At 58.9% G+C, this 15,305-nt stretch overlaps 8 protein-coding genes across 8 annotated transcripts; 4 read left to right on the top strand and 4 right to left on the bottom strand.

Moving 5' to 3' along the window:
• Nucleotides 1–371: 371 nt before the first annotated feature.
• On the top strand, nucleotides 372–1,361 carry OT_ostta04g00830 (unnamed product; the record flags this gene model as incomplete). Its single annotated transcript, XM_003078567.2, has 1 exon — nucleotides 372–1,361. One exon carries the CDS (start codon nucleotides 372–374, stop codon nucleotides 1,359–1,361), a length of 990 nt encoding a protein of 329 aa, XP_003078615.2.
• A 45-nt stretch (nucleotides 1,362–1,406) lies between these two features.
• Nucleotides 1,407–3,803, bottom strand: OT_ostta04g00840 (Clathrin/coatomer adaptor,adaptin-like,N-terminal; the record flags this gene model as incomplete). The annotated part of the gene is made up of 1 exon (XM_003078568.1): nucleotides 1,407–3,803. The coding sequence occupies one exon, from the start codon at nucleotides 3,801–3,803 to the stop codon at nucleotides 1,407–1,409; it is 2,397 nt and encodes a 798-aa protein (XP_003078616.1).
• A 70-nt stretch (nucleotides 3,804–3,873) lies between these two features.
• Nucleotides 3,874–5,601, top strand: OT_ostta04g00850 (Protein phosphatase 2C (PP2C)-like domain; the record flags this gene model as incomplete). The annotated part of the gene is made up of 1 exon (XM_003078569.1): nucleotides 3,874–5,601. The coding sequence occupies one exon, from the start codon at nucleotides 3,874–3,876 to the stop codon at nucleotides 5,599–5,601; it is 1,728 nt and encodes a 575-aa protein (XP_003078617.1).
• Nucleotides 5,602–5,632: 31 nt separating this feature from the next.
• OT_ostta04g00860 (Glucose-6-phosphate 1-epimerase) lies at nucleotides 5,633–6,679 on the bottom strand (the record flags this gene model as incomplete). The annotated part of the gene is made up of 1 exon (XM_003078570.2): nucleotides 5,633–6,679. The coding sequence occupies one exon, from the start codon at nucleotides 6,677–6,679 to the stop codon at nucleotides 5,633–5,635; it is 1,047 nt and encodes a 348-aa protein (XP_003078618.2).
• Nucleotides 6,680–6,758: 79 nt separating this feature from the next.
• Nucleotides 6,759–10,100, top strand: OT_ostta04g00870 (Metalloenzyme, LuxS/M16 peptidase-like; the record flags this gene model as incomplete). Its single annotated transcript, XM_003078571.1, has 1 exon — nucleotides 6,759–10,100. The coding sequence occupies one exon, from the start codon at nucleotides 6,759–6,761 to the stop codon at nucleotides 10,098–10,100; it is 3,342 nt and encodes a 1,113-aa protein (XP_003078619.1).
• Nucleotides 10,101–10,236: 136 nt separating this feature from the next.
• On the bottom strand, nucleotides 10,237–12,984 carry OT_ostta04g00880 (ABC transporter, conserved site; the record flags this gene model as incomplete). The annotated part of the gene is made up of 1 exon (XM_003078572.2): nucleotides 10,237–12,984. One exon carries the CDS (start codon nucleotides 12,982–12,984, stop codon nucleotides 10,237–10,239), a length of 2,748 nt encoding a protein of 915 aa, XP_003078620.2.
• Nucleotides 12,985–13,101: 117 nt separating this feature from the next.
• Nucleotides 13,102–13,632, top strand: OT_ostta04g00890 (Oxoglutarate/iron-dependent dioxygenase; the record flags this gene model as incomplete). Its single annotated transcript, XM_003078573.2, has 1 exon — nucleotides 13,102–13,632. One exon carries the CDS (start codon nucleotides 13,102–13,104, stop codon nucleotides 13,630–13,632), a length of 531 nt encoding a protein of 176 aa, XP_003078621.2.
• A 73-nt stretch (nucleotides 13,633–13,705) lies between these two features.
• Nucleotides 13,706–15,305, bottom strand: OT_ostta04g00900 (Multi antimicrobial extrusion protein; the record flags this gene model as incomplete). The annotated part of the gene is made up of 1 exon (XM_022984426.1): nucleotides 13,706–15,305. A coding segment is annotated over one exon (1,600 nt), but the record flags the coding sequence as incomplete, so codon positions are not given.

A 15,305-nucleotide genomic window follows, 5' to 3' on the forward strand; every position in this document is an offset into this window, starting at 1 on the left:
CGACGGCGTCGGCGGCGCGCGGTGTGTGGGTCCGTACTGCGTACTGTTCGCCCACACAAAGTACACGGTGCTGCGCCCACAATCGATGCGCGCATTCATTCGATCGCGATCGCCGCCCGCCACACGTCGACGCGACGACGCGATCGACGCGACGACGGGCGATGATGAAGACGGATTTTACCCCGATCGCGCGCGCGGAGACGGACGTCGCGACGCCCGCGCTCGGGGATGAACGCGCGCGCGCGAGGGCGAGCACGCCGAGCACGCCGGGAATCGACCTCGCGCGCGCATCGCCCGCGACGGCGCGCGCGAACGACGACGGGGCGCGCGGAGGGAAACGCGCGCGCGTGGATGCGTTTTGTGACGTCGGGATGGCGCGCGACGGGGGGGTGACGCGATCGGATGCGGCGAACGACGCGCGGGATGAATCTGGATGGATTTTAAACAATCGGAAATGGCGGGAAAGTTTGCAGCGGCGAGTACCGAGAGGGATTCGATGGATGTTCGGTGGGAACGAGTCGGTGGACGCGGCGTGTGCGGAGGATGAATATCGACGGAGGATTCGGGCGCTGCGGAACGAGCTCAGGGGGGAGCGGGAGCTGGTGCTGGAGACGACGCGGGAGTTGGAGTTGGTTAAGGCGAGGGCGGCGGACGCTAAAGTTCGGAGCGAGCGGGAGCGGGCGAAGAGCGTCGAAGTCGTTCGAGATCTGGAGCGGGAGTTGGAAAATGCGAGGGCGGAAGCGTGTGCGGCGAAGGAGACGGTGCAGACGTCTCGCGAGGCGCAAATGGAAGAGTTGTTGGAGACGACACGCGAGCGTTTGGCGTTAGAGACCACGGTGCGCGAGGCGGCGGAAAAGGCGCTCGCGACGGTGCAGAGGGAATTTGATGAGATGGCGACGCCGGCTGAACGCATGAAGGGTCTTCTGGATGAGGCGATGGAATCCATGACGGCCATGAAGGCGGAAGTGGAAGAACTTAAGCGTCAACGCGCAGAGGCCCTGGACGAAGCCACGGCGATGAAACTCGCGGTGACGCAAACGCGGAAGGAAAACTCGATTTCGATCGCGACGCTGGAGAAAAAGATTCTCGAACTCGAACGGCGATCGGAGAACGCGAAGGAGATGCCGTCGTTGTCGACTAAGGAGAATCAGTCACCGCGGAGCGCGACGATCGAAGCCGTGAATGCGTTCATCTTTGAGTACTTTGCGTCAAAGAGGTGCGACAGTGTCGGCCTGGATGAACTCATCGGCGCAAAACCAAAATCCATGAAAATCGAAGACGTCCTCGGCGGGCTCGCCGAGCGATGTATCGATCGACCGGGTCGATCGGCGAGTCACATGGTCGTCGTCCACCAAATCTAATGGGATTGCGACGAGCGAAAATCTCTGTAATTTTTACAAACAACTCTAAGGCACTGACGCCAGGGCGTCTGCGAAGAGTCGCTGAAACGCGACGAAATTCGAACCACGTCCATCACACTTGATCGTAAACGTTGAGCCTCTAGCGCGTGCGTCAACCATCGCCTCCACGAGGAAGATGTCGCGAACACTCGCGTCGACAGCGTAAAAGAAAAACTTCATCGCGTCCGGTGGACCGCCGCTCGCCATGGTCGCGATACCCTTTGACGTTAGATGTGCGGTTATTTGCGTCGCGCCAGACACGGAGACGGATCGAAGCGTCGCCTGGAGCCCAGAGGCAACGAGAGACGCCGACGTCCATTTGGACTGGAAGCTTGCCGGATCGAGCGCAGGCGCTGGATCGAGCGCAAGCGTCGACGTCGTGGACGCCTGCGGCGGTACATCGATCTCCAAGAGCGAGAGCAAATCCGCCGCCGATCCACTTCGCGAAGTGGGAGTGCTTGCCTTTTCTTCGTCGCCAAAATCAATCATGTCCGCATGATCGAGCAAAGACGCCCCACCCATGTCCTGTTGCTCCTTCTCTTCCTCGTCGCGCTTCACGTCGTCGATTTCGTCTTCATCCTGAATTGTGCGCGCTCGTCGACGAGCTGCTGCCTCAGGATCGATGAACGTCTCAGCGGGTCGTCCGTAAAGCACGGAGAGCGTATTGAACTCGGCGAAGACTTTGTCGAACACCTTGTCCTCGGCCATGGTTTCCTTGAAGGTATAAATCGGCGAGTCATCGCGCGAATTCACCACACGTTCGGCCGCGCATACATCTTTTTGCAGGAGACGATAGTACGTGTTCGCCAAGTCGCGGACCTCTTGGTTAGCGTCGCGCACGCAGGCGGCCAATGCAGCACCGAGCATGGCTTGCGTCTCTGGCGGTCGCTTGAAGAAAAGCTTCATCGCGCACGTCAAGAGCTGCGCTCGAACTTTTGGATCCGATTCATTTACCATGTTCGTCAGCACAGGCTCGACGAAATACGGCGCCATGGGAATGTGCTCACCGTACTCTCCATAAAACCAAATCAACGTCGCGCGCGCACTCGGCTCTTGGACGTCGTACAGATCGATGTTTTTCATCGCTTCCACGCACTGAGTCGCGTGCGCCGGCCGCTTTCGCACGATGTCTGCCACCGCAAGCACGGTCTCGGCGGTGACGTGTTCGATATCCAAGTCAAAGTACTGCAGCAAGCGATCGACGATGCCCTCCAACTCATCCGCAGCCTTAAGCGCTATGTCGCCCACGGCGCGAACCGACGCCGCGGCGATGCACTCGTCCGTATCAGTCGCGTACTCCGTGATCTCGGTGACGATATCGTACGTGTTCTGTGCGTCCGCCACGGCGACGAGCATGGCGAGCTTCAAATTCTTCACCGCACTCGAATCGCTCATGCGAAAGTAAAAGCTCTTGTAATCTGTTGCGAAGAGCACGGGCGCGCGCCTGACGAGCAATCGAAGGTGCGCCCAAACCGCGTACGACGTTTCGGCCATCCCGCTGTTCGCAAGCGTGAACAGCGGGGCCTTGATGCGCTCGAGCACTTGTTGGTGAATGTCTGGCATCTCCAAAGTCGCAGTGAGGAACACCTTAACCGTTCCCAAAACGATTGCGGAATTCGGCACCGCGAGCCTAGATTCCAGGGCGTTCATGATGTCAAACGTCTCATCCGCGTTCTCAATCTTATACCTCGCGACTAGATCTAGGATCAACACCTGATTCCACTCGCTGAACGACTTGATTCTATTTATGAGCGCGTACACGATTGGCTTGGTCGCCAGCGACTCCGCGCCGTCAATCTCTTTCAACACAATCAAACAGTTCCCAACCACCACCTCCTCCGTATCGCTCACTAACATCTTCCGTAGCTTTTCCAATATCTCACTCTCTCGAACCGTCTTCGCATCGACGTCGTAAATCTTCAACGCGCCCATCGCCGCCGTCGCCCGCGGGTACGCCTCGTCGTCGTCCAATCCTCGCTCGACCGCCGTCACGCTGTACTCCAATAAATCCTTAACACCTAAACTCGCCAACGACCGTATCGCCAATCCCCTGATCGTCGAATCTCGATCACCGCTGTCTTTCTGTAACGCGTTGACTGTTAAAATCGCCAACTCGCCGTTCCGTCGCGCGTGTCGCGTGATGAACCCGTAAATCATCTTCTTACACCCCGGATCGCTCGCGTGCGCGTTCACCACCACATCCGGGAACAACGACGCGCAATCAACGCCGCTCGTGACCAACGCGTTCACTCTGCGGAACAGCGCGCGCCGATCGGCGTTCGCGCGCGAATCGTTCGATGGACGTGCGCTGAGCGAACGAAGCGCTCTCGAGAGCTCCGTCACCTCATCCCTTCCGTTCTGCGTCGCGCGACGCGCGTCCGACGCGGCCGCGGTCGATGGCATCGTCCTCGCGCGCGTTTTCGTGCGCCGAGCGTCGGGCGTCGGCGTCTGCGGGGAGGATTTGAAGGGAATAATGGCTGTAACGGAGTTTGATGACGACATCAATCGTCGACGCGTCGCGTCTTCGATGCTCGCGCGGGCGCTCAGGCGCGGTGCGTCGTCGAACAATACGTGTCTTCGCCTCTCCGAGCGCTCTGTGAGGTGGATATCGACGTCGAGCGATGATGAGACGCGAACGAACGCGTGGAATCCGGATTCACAAAAATCAGTAAGTCCACCGCCGACGCCGCACGCGCGACGATGGAGCGTCTCCGTGCACGACGACGGTGGCGTCGGACTGGGCGTCGCGATGGACTACGACGATCGCGGCGACGCGTTCGATCGTGGGCGGAATCGAAGGAATTCAACACTCGGAGCGTCGGCGCGGGACGAGTACGAGGAATACGTCGAGTCGTTGACGCCGAGACAAGCGTCGGTGGTGCACGCGCCGGGGGTTTTGGACAAAGCCACGGGGCGGTACAGGATTGAGGTGACGACGGGAACGAACCGAGGTGCGGGGACGAACGGTAGGGTGGAGCTCACGTTGGTCGGCGCGGACGGTTTGACGTATCCGGTGGCGCTGCAGTACGATAAAGGTATCGATCCGCAATTCTCGCGCGCGTCGTGTCTGCCGTTCCGGTTCGCCGTGAGCGCGCGGCTAGGGGAGTTGCGACGCACGAGAGTGCGACTCGTACCGGAGTTGACGGCGGTGGGAAGGGGGTGGTATTTGGATGATATCCGCGTCACGTGCGAGAACACCGGAGACGAGTGGGTGTTTCCGTGTCATCGGTGGTTCGGACAGAGCGATTCGGGGGATGGGCAGTCGGGGCCGTACACGCAGGATCTCGACGCAAAGTCCGCGGATGAGCTTCGACGCGCTTTCGGGGCGGAAGGGGAGATGCCGAGGAAGGAGCGCGGGGAGTTTGAGTGCGTCGCGTCCGGCGCCGCGGTGCCGCATCCGGAGAAGACCAAGCGCGACGGCGCGCGCGCGGTGGTCAGGAGGACGCACGGGCACGGTGGGGAGGACGCATATTTCATCGCGCGCGCGCCGGGACACAATAACGTGGGCATGGGGATCGCGGACGGGGTCTATCTGTGGCGATGGCAGGGTATCGACGCGGGCGAGTACTCTCGGGCGCTCATGACGCACGCCGCCGAGGCGCTGATCTCGGGCGCGATCGTTCGTCCGACGGCGATGATGGCGCATGCTTACGATGAGGTTAACAATGCAGGGATGAAAGGGAGCACTACGGCGTGCATCGTGGTCATCGATAAGGAACACGGGTTGATGTACTGCTCCAACGTCGGCGACAGCGGTTTCATGCTCATCCGAGGTGAGCCAGGCGGACGCTATGTCGCCCATCGCAGTCCGCCGCAGGAGCACAATTTCGGATGCCCGTTTCAGCTCGGACATCACGAGACGAGCGACAAGGCATCAGACGCGATGCGCACCAAGCTCTATCTCGAGCCGGGCGACATCGTCGTCCTCGGTTCGGACGGGTTGTGGGACAATCTGAGCGAGGTGGAGGTACTCGCGAGCGTCGAGGCGTCCGTCGCGGACGAGGCGAAAGTGGATCAAAAGGCCATTGACATCGCGACGCGAAATTTACTCGCACGCGCGTACGACGTGAGTATGGATAGGTCGCGCGTGACGCCGTACTCGCTCGCCGCGACCGAACATTTTGACATGGTGTACAGCGGTGGGAAGAAGGACGACATTTCCGTCGTCGTATGCCACGCCTCGTTGAAGAGCGGGTTCTGAGTTCTATAGTGCAATGTATAACACGCGACCGCTAATTCACGTCGACAACGCTCAGGTTCGTCTCTGCGCGCCAAACTTCTCCCGGTTGCAATACGACCGGCTTCCCCACCGCCGCGCTCTCGACACAGCAAAAGTTTTTGTAATATTCCTTCATGTTGTGGTGCGGATTCCAAATCACCGTGTCCGTCCAACCCGCGGTGTTCTCCACCGCCACCGCGGCGCCGCTCCCAACGTGCAGCAATGTTTCCGGTTCGGTGTCCAAATACACGCGATCGACGAGCTCTAAACCGAAGAAGACATCCCGTCCGTCCTGCGTCTTCCTCGGCGGATTGTTCGCGTCGATCGCCTTGTCCAGATACGTCTTCCCTTTTAAACCTCGCGCGAACACCCCGGCGTTCGCACAATCCGTCACCTCGATGTACGTGTGCACCGCCGCCGTGAAATCAAACGCTTTTCCTCCCTCCTCCGCGCAATTCTTGACGCAAAACTCGAGCTTTAACAATTCCCGTCTCAGCGTCACCTCGTACGTCGCCTCAAACGGTTCGTCCCACATCGCCTTCGTGTACGCGTTCGGCCTCAATCTCAGCATCACCGCCGGTTCGGGATCGTCCGGATTCACATCCGCGCTCGTTCCAATCACCTCCCAATCCACATTTCGCGCGAATCCGTGCTGTTGCATCGGTCCCGGGCCGAACTGCGGAAAACACAACGGCGCGCCGCCCGCCAGCGGCTTCGTCTTATCCCACACACAATCTGGTCTCACATACAGCGCGTCGTCCCCCGTCGGCTGCGTCCAGGACGTCACGCACGCCCCAAACAGATACACCTCCGCCGTCCGTCCGTTCTTGTGCGTTAACGCGCAGCGCGGGAGCCCGCCGCGGCCGTTTGAGAAGGACACCGAGCCCGGAATTCCAAATTTCTGATTCAATCGCTCCGTCTCGCTCTCCGGCGCCGGACCGACGCGCGATGCGGACGCACCGATGCGTCGACGTCCCACGCGTCGTTGCGCGCGGTGTGCCGAGGCGAGACGCGCGAGGGGCGACGGGGCGGTCACGCGAGTTTCGATGGAAAACATCATGTCGCGCGCCGGACTCTGCGGCGCGCGCGCGTCGATCGCGACCGCGCACGCGATCGCGCGCGCGGTGCACGCGCGGACGATGGCGCCGACGACCGCGCTCGAGCGCCTGGGCGAGGTGAAGCGTCCGGAGAGGGACGCGAAGGCGTATCGGAGGATTCGATTGAAGAATGGCATCGAGGCGCTGTTGATCTCCGACGCCACGCTCTGCGGCGTCGACGACGAGAACGCGAGCGAGGGTGAGGCCTCGGAGGGATCGGTGATGAGTGAAGACGGTGAAGGGAGCGACGCGGGGGAGGAAGAGAGTGCGGGGGGGGGGATGAAGCTCGCGGCGTGCTCCGTCGCGTTCGACGTCGGATACTTTGCGGACTCGGTGGAGTGCGAGGGCTTGTCGCACTTCCTGGAGCACATGGTTTTCATGGGGAGCGAGGCGTTCCCTGGGGAGAATTACTTTGGGGAGTGGTTGAACGAGCACTGGGGGAGCGATAACGCGATGACGGATTCGGAGAACACCGTGTTCTATTTCGAGTGCAACCCGACGAATTTAAGAGAAGCCTTGGATATATTCAGTGGGTTTTTCCTGAGTCCGTTGATAAAGCTCGATAGCGTCGATCGCGAGGTCACGGCGGTGGAGAGCGAGTTCGAGCGTGTGGTGAATAACGACTCGGTTCGTTTCGAGTTGTTGCTCTCGAGCTTGGCTCGCGACGGTCATCCGTTCGGGAAGTTTGGGTGGGGTAATCGCGCGTCTTTGACACAGAGCGCACCGTACAAAGAGGGTCGGCTTCGCGACGTGTTACTCGAGCACTGGAGAAGGCATTATCACGCCAAGCGCATGTCGATTGCGATCGTCGGCGCCGAAGACCTCGATACGTTGGAGAGTTGGATGGTTGATATTTTTGGCAAGATGAGAGCAGACGGAGACGACGCGATCGATTTAGAGAAGACGCAGCCGTCGCCGTACGCGGACGTCGTGCCGATACGAGTGCTGACGACGCAGGTCAAGGATGGGCAGACGGTGTCGATCACGCACGAGTTACCCGCGTGGACGCAAAAGAACTACAAGTTCAAATCGGCGGCGTACATCGAGACCTTGCTCGGGCACGAGGGCCACGGATCGCTCTTCGCTGAGTTGAAACGTCGAGGGTGGGCGAGCGACCTGCGCGCGGGCGTCGGTGCAGGTGGCATCGACTCATGCAGCGCTGGCGCTCTCTTTGGCACGTCGATTAGTCTCACCGATGAGGGATTGGAGCGCGTCGATGACGTCATCGAACTGTTCTTCGCCTACATCAACATGTTACGCACTGTGGGACCGCAAGAGTGGTTTTGGAACGAAATCAAGCGTTTGTCCGAGATCGATTTCCGATTCCGCGAGCCCGAAGACGCGGCAGAGTACACTGAACGCCTCGTGGCGGACATTCGCAAGTTCGCACCCGAGGACGTCTTGTGTGGGCCCGACGTGTATGAGGCATATAAACCGGATGAAATCCGTGAAATCATCGATTTGATGACACCGCAGAGAGCCATCGTCGTCGTTCAAAGACACGAGTGGACCGGCGAGGGTGAGGGCGTCGAGTTTGAGCAGTGGATTAACTTTCCATTCAAGAAGGAGACGATCACGCCGTCTGTGTTGGAAAGCTGGACGAAGGCGGATGCCGGCGATCGCCTGCACTATCCAGCACCAAATCCTTACATTGCAAGTGATTTCCGCATTCGGACTTCGCTGGGTGATCACGGCGACGCGTTATTTTCGCCAAGCATTGTTCACGAGTGCGATGTCATGCGTATTTGGCATCGACTTGACGATCGATTCCTCCAGCCTCGCTCGTGCCTGTACTTCCAGGTGACGCTTCCGAACATTCCAGACGGTGCGTTTGGAATGATGTTGGTGCAGCTCTTCGTCGCCATGTGCGAAGACAGTGTGAATGAATCCATCTATTATCCGGCGCATCTCGCTGGAATGGAGGTTGAAATATGCGCCTCGGCATCCTACTCAGGATTTATTCTAACTCTTGAAGGTTTGAGCGACAAACTCGGTGAGTTGGCGATTTCATACTTCAAGACGCTCACATCGCTGAAAATCGATCCGGAGAGATTTGAAAAACGTAAGGAGGAACGCCTGAGAGACATTCACAATTTGTGCCTGAATCCGGCGAGGCATGCGACGCGCTCGCTCGAAGTCTTGCTCAAAAACAAAGATGCGACGCAAGACGACAAGGCGCGCGCGCTTCAAGCGATGACCGCCAATGACTTGCAAGCATTCGTTGATGCTATCTGGGAGCAAGCGCACGTGGAGTCGTTGATGATTGGAAACGTAACAAAGGAAGAGGCCTGTTCCATCGGTGCGGTTGTTCGCGAATGTCTACCGGGCGCTCCGATCGCGGAAAACGCTTGGCCAGAGATGCGCATGGCGACCGTTCCTACGGGGACACACTTGTTCAGCGTTAAGGCTATTAACGACGACGAGACGAACAGCGTGGTCTGTTTCCATTTCCAAATCGGCGAGAGCACGTGGCGCGGGCGTGCTTTTGTTATTTTGATGCAGTCGCTGATGCACGAGAAGCTCTTCGATCAACTTAGAACGAAGGAGACGCTCGGCTACAGCGTGAGCTGCTCATTCGAGTCGGTACACGAGATATTGGGCTATCGCGTCATGGTGGAATCTGCCTTCCACCCGCCGAGCTTCGTGTCGAGCCGCATAGCCGCCTTCTTGAGATCTTTCCCCGAAATATTGCAAGGGTTGGATGACGCGTCATACGAGAAGACTCGTCAGAGCGTGGTCGATGATATCTTGGCGGAAGACGTTAACTTACGCGACGAGGCGCTCCGCCACTGGGCGCACATCGTCAATCAAAAGTATCAATTTCATCGAGGTCGCCACGTCGCGCAAATTGTCAGCGAAATCACCAAGCAAGAAGCCGCTGACTGGTGCCGACAATACATTATTCCGTGTTTTGGAGTCGTTTCGAATTCCGCCGACATGGACTCTCCCGCTTCGGCGCCGCATACGCGACATGTGATGATTCACGTGCACGCAAAGAACCATCCCATCCCTGAAGACTCCGGATTGTTGAGTGAAATCGGATCACAACACGTCTCGAGCATACCGCCGACTGTCAAGGGCATGGGGGACGCGTATTTTGGAGTATCCGCGGAGTTCAAGAAGAAGTGGTCGTTGTATCCGCAGCAAGGTTGCGCGACCGTCGTCGACGAGCTCATTATGCCAGAGCTGTCCAGTGTAAACCGATCCGTCGTGCGAGCCGGTAAGCGTTTGGATTTAGACACGGACGCACTGCAAGACAAAACCCCGAGTTTGCGGAGTCAGTGGGCGTCGGATTTACAGCAAATGCGCGGCGAGTGTGGCGCATCCTGCGCATGTCGTCGTACCAAGAAGCCCGTCTTGCCGTTCGTACTACCCAGTAAGTAATCTGCAGTCCAAGTGGAGTAATACCGTAGTGAATTTTTTCTTCAAAGAGTCTTTCGTTGGAATGAATTAAAAATAGTGCTATAGCGTGTACAGTTTTCTCAGTGTTAGATTTGACCATTCGAAAGTTCGTTTGTTCTCAATTCCAGCGCCCAGCGTTTTTGTTTTTCTTCGCCTCGCCGCTTCCTGACGAGAATGCTTTCGCCTTTTCCTTCTTCAGTTTAGCTTTCTCCGCCTTGCTCATCTTAGACTTGGAGACGGTTTGGTCTTGCTCAATCTTTTTCTTCTTTGATTCGAGCGCGGCATCTCGCGCGCTTGCCACGTCGTTCTTCGATAAGAAGTATGCGTAATCCCCGGCGTAATCTGTGATAGCGCCTTCATCAAACGCCAAAACGCGCGTGGCGATTTGTCGCAAGAAGTAACGGTCGTGAGAGATCGCGATCACGGTGCCGTCGAATTGACGGATGGCGTTTTCGAGCATCTCTTTGCTCGGAATGTCCAGGTGGTTCGTCGGTTCGTCGAGCAAAAGCACATTGGCGGGTGTGACCATGAACTTTGCCAGAGCCAATCGCGCCTTTTCGCCACCAGACAAAAACTTGACGGGCTTTTCGTGGAAAGGCGTGCTGAATGCCATTTGACCGAGAAGCGCCTTCAGATCGTTCAATTGTGCGTCCGGCGCGGCGTCGATGAGGGTCTGTAACACGCCCTTGTTCGTGTCCAGGCCCTCGGCTTGGTTTTGATAGAAGTAGTTCACCTTGCACATGTCGGTGTCTCCAAGTTCGGCGATGCCCGAGAGCGGCCTCTCGCGTCCTTGGATCAGTCGCATGAGGGTTGATTTACCGCACCCGTTATCGCCGATCATGGCGACTCGTTCACCGCGCTCGATTTGAAGTGACGTGTTCTTGAATAGTGTCTTCTCATCGTATCCATGTGTGACATTTTCCACGCGCGCGACGATTTGAGCGCTTCTAGAGCAATTTGGAAAGAAGAAACGACGCTTCTTCGCGATCCACGGCTTATCGACCGCATCTTCAAGAAGCTTGTCGAGCGTCTTTTGAGCCGCTGTCGCGCGGCCGGATTGTCCGCCGCCCGCCAGACGCGAAATCATGTCCCGCTGACGCGACACTTCCTTCTGCCACTTCTCATACGCCACCATTTGTTGAGCGGCTCTGCTTTCTTTCTCGGAGCAGTACTGGGAGTAGTTGCCCTTGTACGTCGTCGCCACACCACGCTCAATCTCGACGGTCTTAGTACAGAGCTGGTCCAGGAACTCTCGATCGTGTGAGACGATGACCATGGGCACGTCAAGCGATCTCAGATACGTCTCGAGCCACTGGATGGTATCCAAGTCGAGATGGTTCGTAGGTTCGTCAAACAGCAGCAGACCCGGCTCTTGAAGTAGAATTTTACCCAGAGAAATGCGCATCTGCCAACCGCCGCTGAAAGAGGCCACGAGACGGTCGTTGTCTTCCTGAACGAAACCGAGCTCGGGCATGATTTTATCAATTGCGCGCTCCATCTTGAACAAGTCCATGCGATCAGCTTGACGCTGCAAGTCCGCGAGTTTGTCGACGAGAATCTGCACCAAGTCCATGCTTGGATTATTCTCGAGTTCTTTATTGATGCGTTCGATGTCGCTCGTGATCTTCATCTCGTCCCCAAAGCTCGCCATGAATTCTTCACGAACCGTGTTCGACTCCTTCACTTCAAACTCTTGCGTTAGGTAGCCAATCTTCACCCCGTCCGCGAGCATGATCTCGCCCTCGTCGGCTTCCATCTCACCAGTGATGATACGCAATTGCGTCGTCTTACCTGCACCGTTCCAGCCGACCAATCCGACGCGCTCGCCCTTCCTGCAGTCCCACGAAACGCCGTCGAGGATTGGCATGTTCTTAAACGTCTTGCGCACGTTCTCCAAGCGTACTCCAGTGGTGACCGTACCCGACGAACGCTTCGCTGACGGCTTTGCATCGTTGATGAAAATATCTCGAAGGTACTTTGGAATCGGATTACCGTCGTCTTCCTCCACCTCATCCGGTTCGCTCCAATCAATGGTGGGACCGATGTACTCGCCGTCCTCATCAAACACGGGCGCGGATTCCTCCGATTTCTCCTCGGCAACCTCATCGACCACCGCGGAGGCTTGGGCGGCAACGACTTCGGGCTCGGACACGGGCTTGAGCTCGGGTTCTGGCGCGGGTTCTGGCGCGGGCTCAGGCTCGGGCGTCCCAGCCGCAACCACGGGCTCGGGTTCTGCTTCGGGCACAGGCTCCGGCTCGGGTTCGGGCGCGACCTCCTCGGCCACAACCGCGGGCTCCGATCTCGGCTCCGGCGGAGGCACGAACGCCGGCTTCGGCTTCCTCTTGCTCGTCGTCGGTTTCACGAACTCCTCTGTCGGTTTCACGAACTCCTCCGTCGCCCAATCGGGCTCCGCCGCCGCCGCCGCCGGGTCCGCCGACGACGACGACGCCGGGTCCGCCTCAACCGCCGACGACGACGCCGCCCTTCCCTTTTTATTCTTCATCCTACTCGCCGGGACGAAATCATCGTTCTCCCAATCCAGAGCCTCCTTCGCCGGCGCCGGCGCCGCCGACGCCGCCGGCGCCGCCTTGGGCGCCTTCTGCGGCTTCGCCTTTGGAACCTTTTTATTCTTCTTCTGCTTCCCCGCCGGGACGAAATCGTCGTTCTCCCAATCCAGAGCCTCTCCCGCGCGCGCTCGAACGCTCGCGCGCGCGTCGTCGACCACGCGCGCGCCGTCGACGACGCCGAGGCGTCCCGAGGGTTGGCGCTCGACCCTTGGCTGTGCATTCTTTCCGCGCGTCGCGCGCGCACGACGCGATGGAGCGGTCATCGGGGCGAGAACACACCGCATGGACGTCGACGACATCGCGCGCGCGCGTTTTCGTGCGCGTCGGCGACGCGCGTGCGTCGAGGGGTGCGGATTCGTGACGCACTATCCATGGTTTATGGCACTTTTTGACATTGTAAATCGTCACAGAGCGACATGTCGAGCGGTGAACCGCCCCCGGGTGTGCTTTACTTTGAGCGGCACTTTAACGATGCGTTCATGGACGCGATCGACGCGCTCAGGACGGAGATTCCGGTGAGCTTAGCGTCCGGAAACATGCGCGCGAATAGGCGGTTTCTGAGAGATGCAACCCTGGCGAAGAACATTTGTGAGCGGTTACCATCGGAAGCGAACGTGTTGAGCGTGTGTTCGGACATTCGATTCATCGAGTACGATGAGCCGGGGGGGTACATACAGCCGCACGTCGATGGGACGCGAGTGTGCGAGCACACGGGGTTACAGACCACGCACTCGATGTTGGTGTGGTTGAGCGACGTGCCGGAGGACGAGGGGGGCGAGACGGATTTTTTACGAGACGTCACGGACGAAGACTCGGTCTTGTACTCGATACGGCCGAAGAAGGGGTCGGTTGTGATTTTCAGGCACGACAGTCCGCACGTCGGGCGGTGCGTGGGTGTGTATCCCAAGCTGTTGTTGAGAGGCGACGTGACGTGCGCGGAGGAATAGCCCTTCCCGAATAGGCGGTTAGCGATAGTGATAGCGTGTAGTACTGTACAATCAACCTACCGATACAACAAATTTAAAGACCCGGTCGACTCACGTCGTTGGCGTCGTCCTCAACGACGACGACGTCGTCGGCGTCGACGTCGGTAATGTCGTCGTAATAAAGGACGCACTCAGACGCGCTCAAAGCGAGCGGGGACTCTTCGTCTTTATAATACCGCCATCCGAGCGTCGTCGCTCGACCGAACATCAAAACAGCCATGCCTAGCCACACCGAGGTGAGAGTACTACCCTCGACGCTTCCCGCAGCGCCGAGGGCAAGTATGCCCGCTCCGGCGGATATCGCCATCGCCTTGGCGAGAAAATCAAAGTCGGCGCTTCCTTGGAACACGCCGTCGCCGATGAACACGGCCGAATTCAGGGGCTGTAAGAGAGCTAAAATCCGAATCGGCGTCACCGCCTCGGCCGCGATCACGGGATCGTTGGTAAATAAATACGGCAATCGCTCGGCGCTGGCGAAGACGACGACGCCGACGAGGACTCCGGCGCCTAGTCCCCAATTGAGCGCCCTGTCGGCGGCGACGCGAGCGCCCAAGACGTCCCGCTTTCCGAGACTGTTCGCCACCAACGCTTGTGCGCTGATGGCGATGGAATCCAGTCCGAAGAGCGTGATCCACCACGCCTGTAAGCACACCTGATGCGCCCCGGCGGCGCCTAAATCCGCCGCCGTGGACGTCGCGCGAACGAGCACGGCTTGCAATAAAATCGTCCGCAGCAGCTGCGACGTCGATCCCGACGCCAAAGCGGCGATGTCCTCGCTCTCCTTGTCCGGAAGTCTGAAGACAGATTGAAAGTCTAATATCCCTTCGTCCATCATGAGCTTGACGAACCACAGGGCGCCGATCCACTCGGACACCGTCGTCGCCGTCGCCGCGCCCGCGACGTCGAACCCCTCAAACGGGCCGAGACCGAATATGAGAAACGGGTCGAGGCCGAGGTGGAAGATCTCCGTCAAAATCGCGACGTTGAGCGCCGTGCGCGTGTCCAACAAACCTCTGAAAGCGCCGACGCCGACAAAAACAATCAAGCTCGCCGGGATGGACGCCGCGCGAATTCGCAAGTAATCCTCCCCGTACTCCAAGATGCCCTTCTTCGTCGGCGCATCCGCGTACGCCATCACGTCCCCGCTCGACATCATCAACGGCTCGTGATGCGCGCCACAAAACCGTAACAAATCATCCGTAAACACCTCCATCACCCCCATCGTGACGAACCCGCAGGTGAGCGCCAGGAGCATCGCGCTCCCCACCGTCCGCTTCGCCGCCCGCCGTCCCTCCTCCGACGCCCGCCCGCCGTTCGCCGATATCTTCGCCGCGACGAGCGGTCCCGTGACGACGGCTAAAAAGTTAAACAGCTTATAACAAAACGTAAAGCACGTCGTGCTCACCGCCAACCCCCCCAGGGCGTCCGCCGCGCCGTCGACGCGCAGTCGTCCCACGAACGCCGTGTCCACCGCCCCCATCACCGGATCTAACAACAGCTCCGCCACCCCCGGGAGCGCCAGGGCGAATATCGAGGCATCCAGCAACCCTAAGGTCTCCGCGCTCGGCGGCGCGCGCGCGCGCCACTCCGCGCACGCGTCCCACGCGCGGTCGTCCCCCGTCGCCCGTCGCGCG

This window comes from Ostreococcus tauri, assembly GCF_000214015.3.
Source record: "Ostreococcus tauri WGS project CAID00000000 data, contig chromosome 04, whole genome shotgun sequence".
Classification (NCBI taxonomy): domain Eukaryota; kingdom Viridiplantae; phylum Chlorophyta; class Mamiellophyceae; order Mamiellales; family Bathycoccaceae; genus Ostreococcus; species Ostreococcus tauri.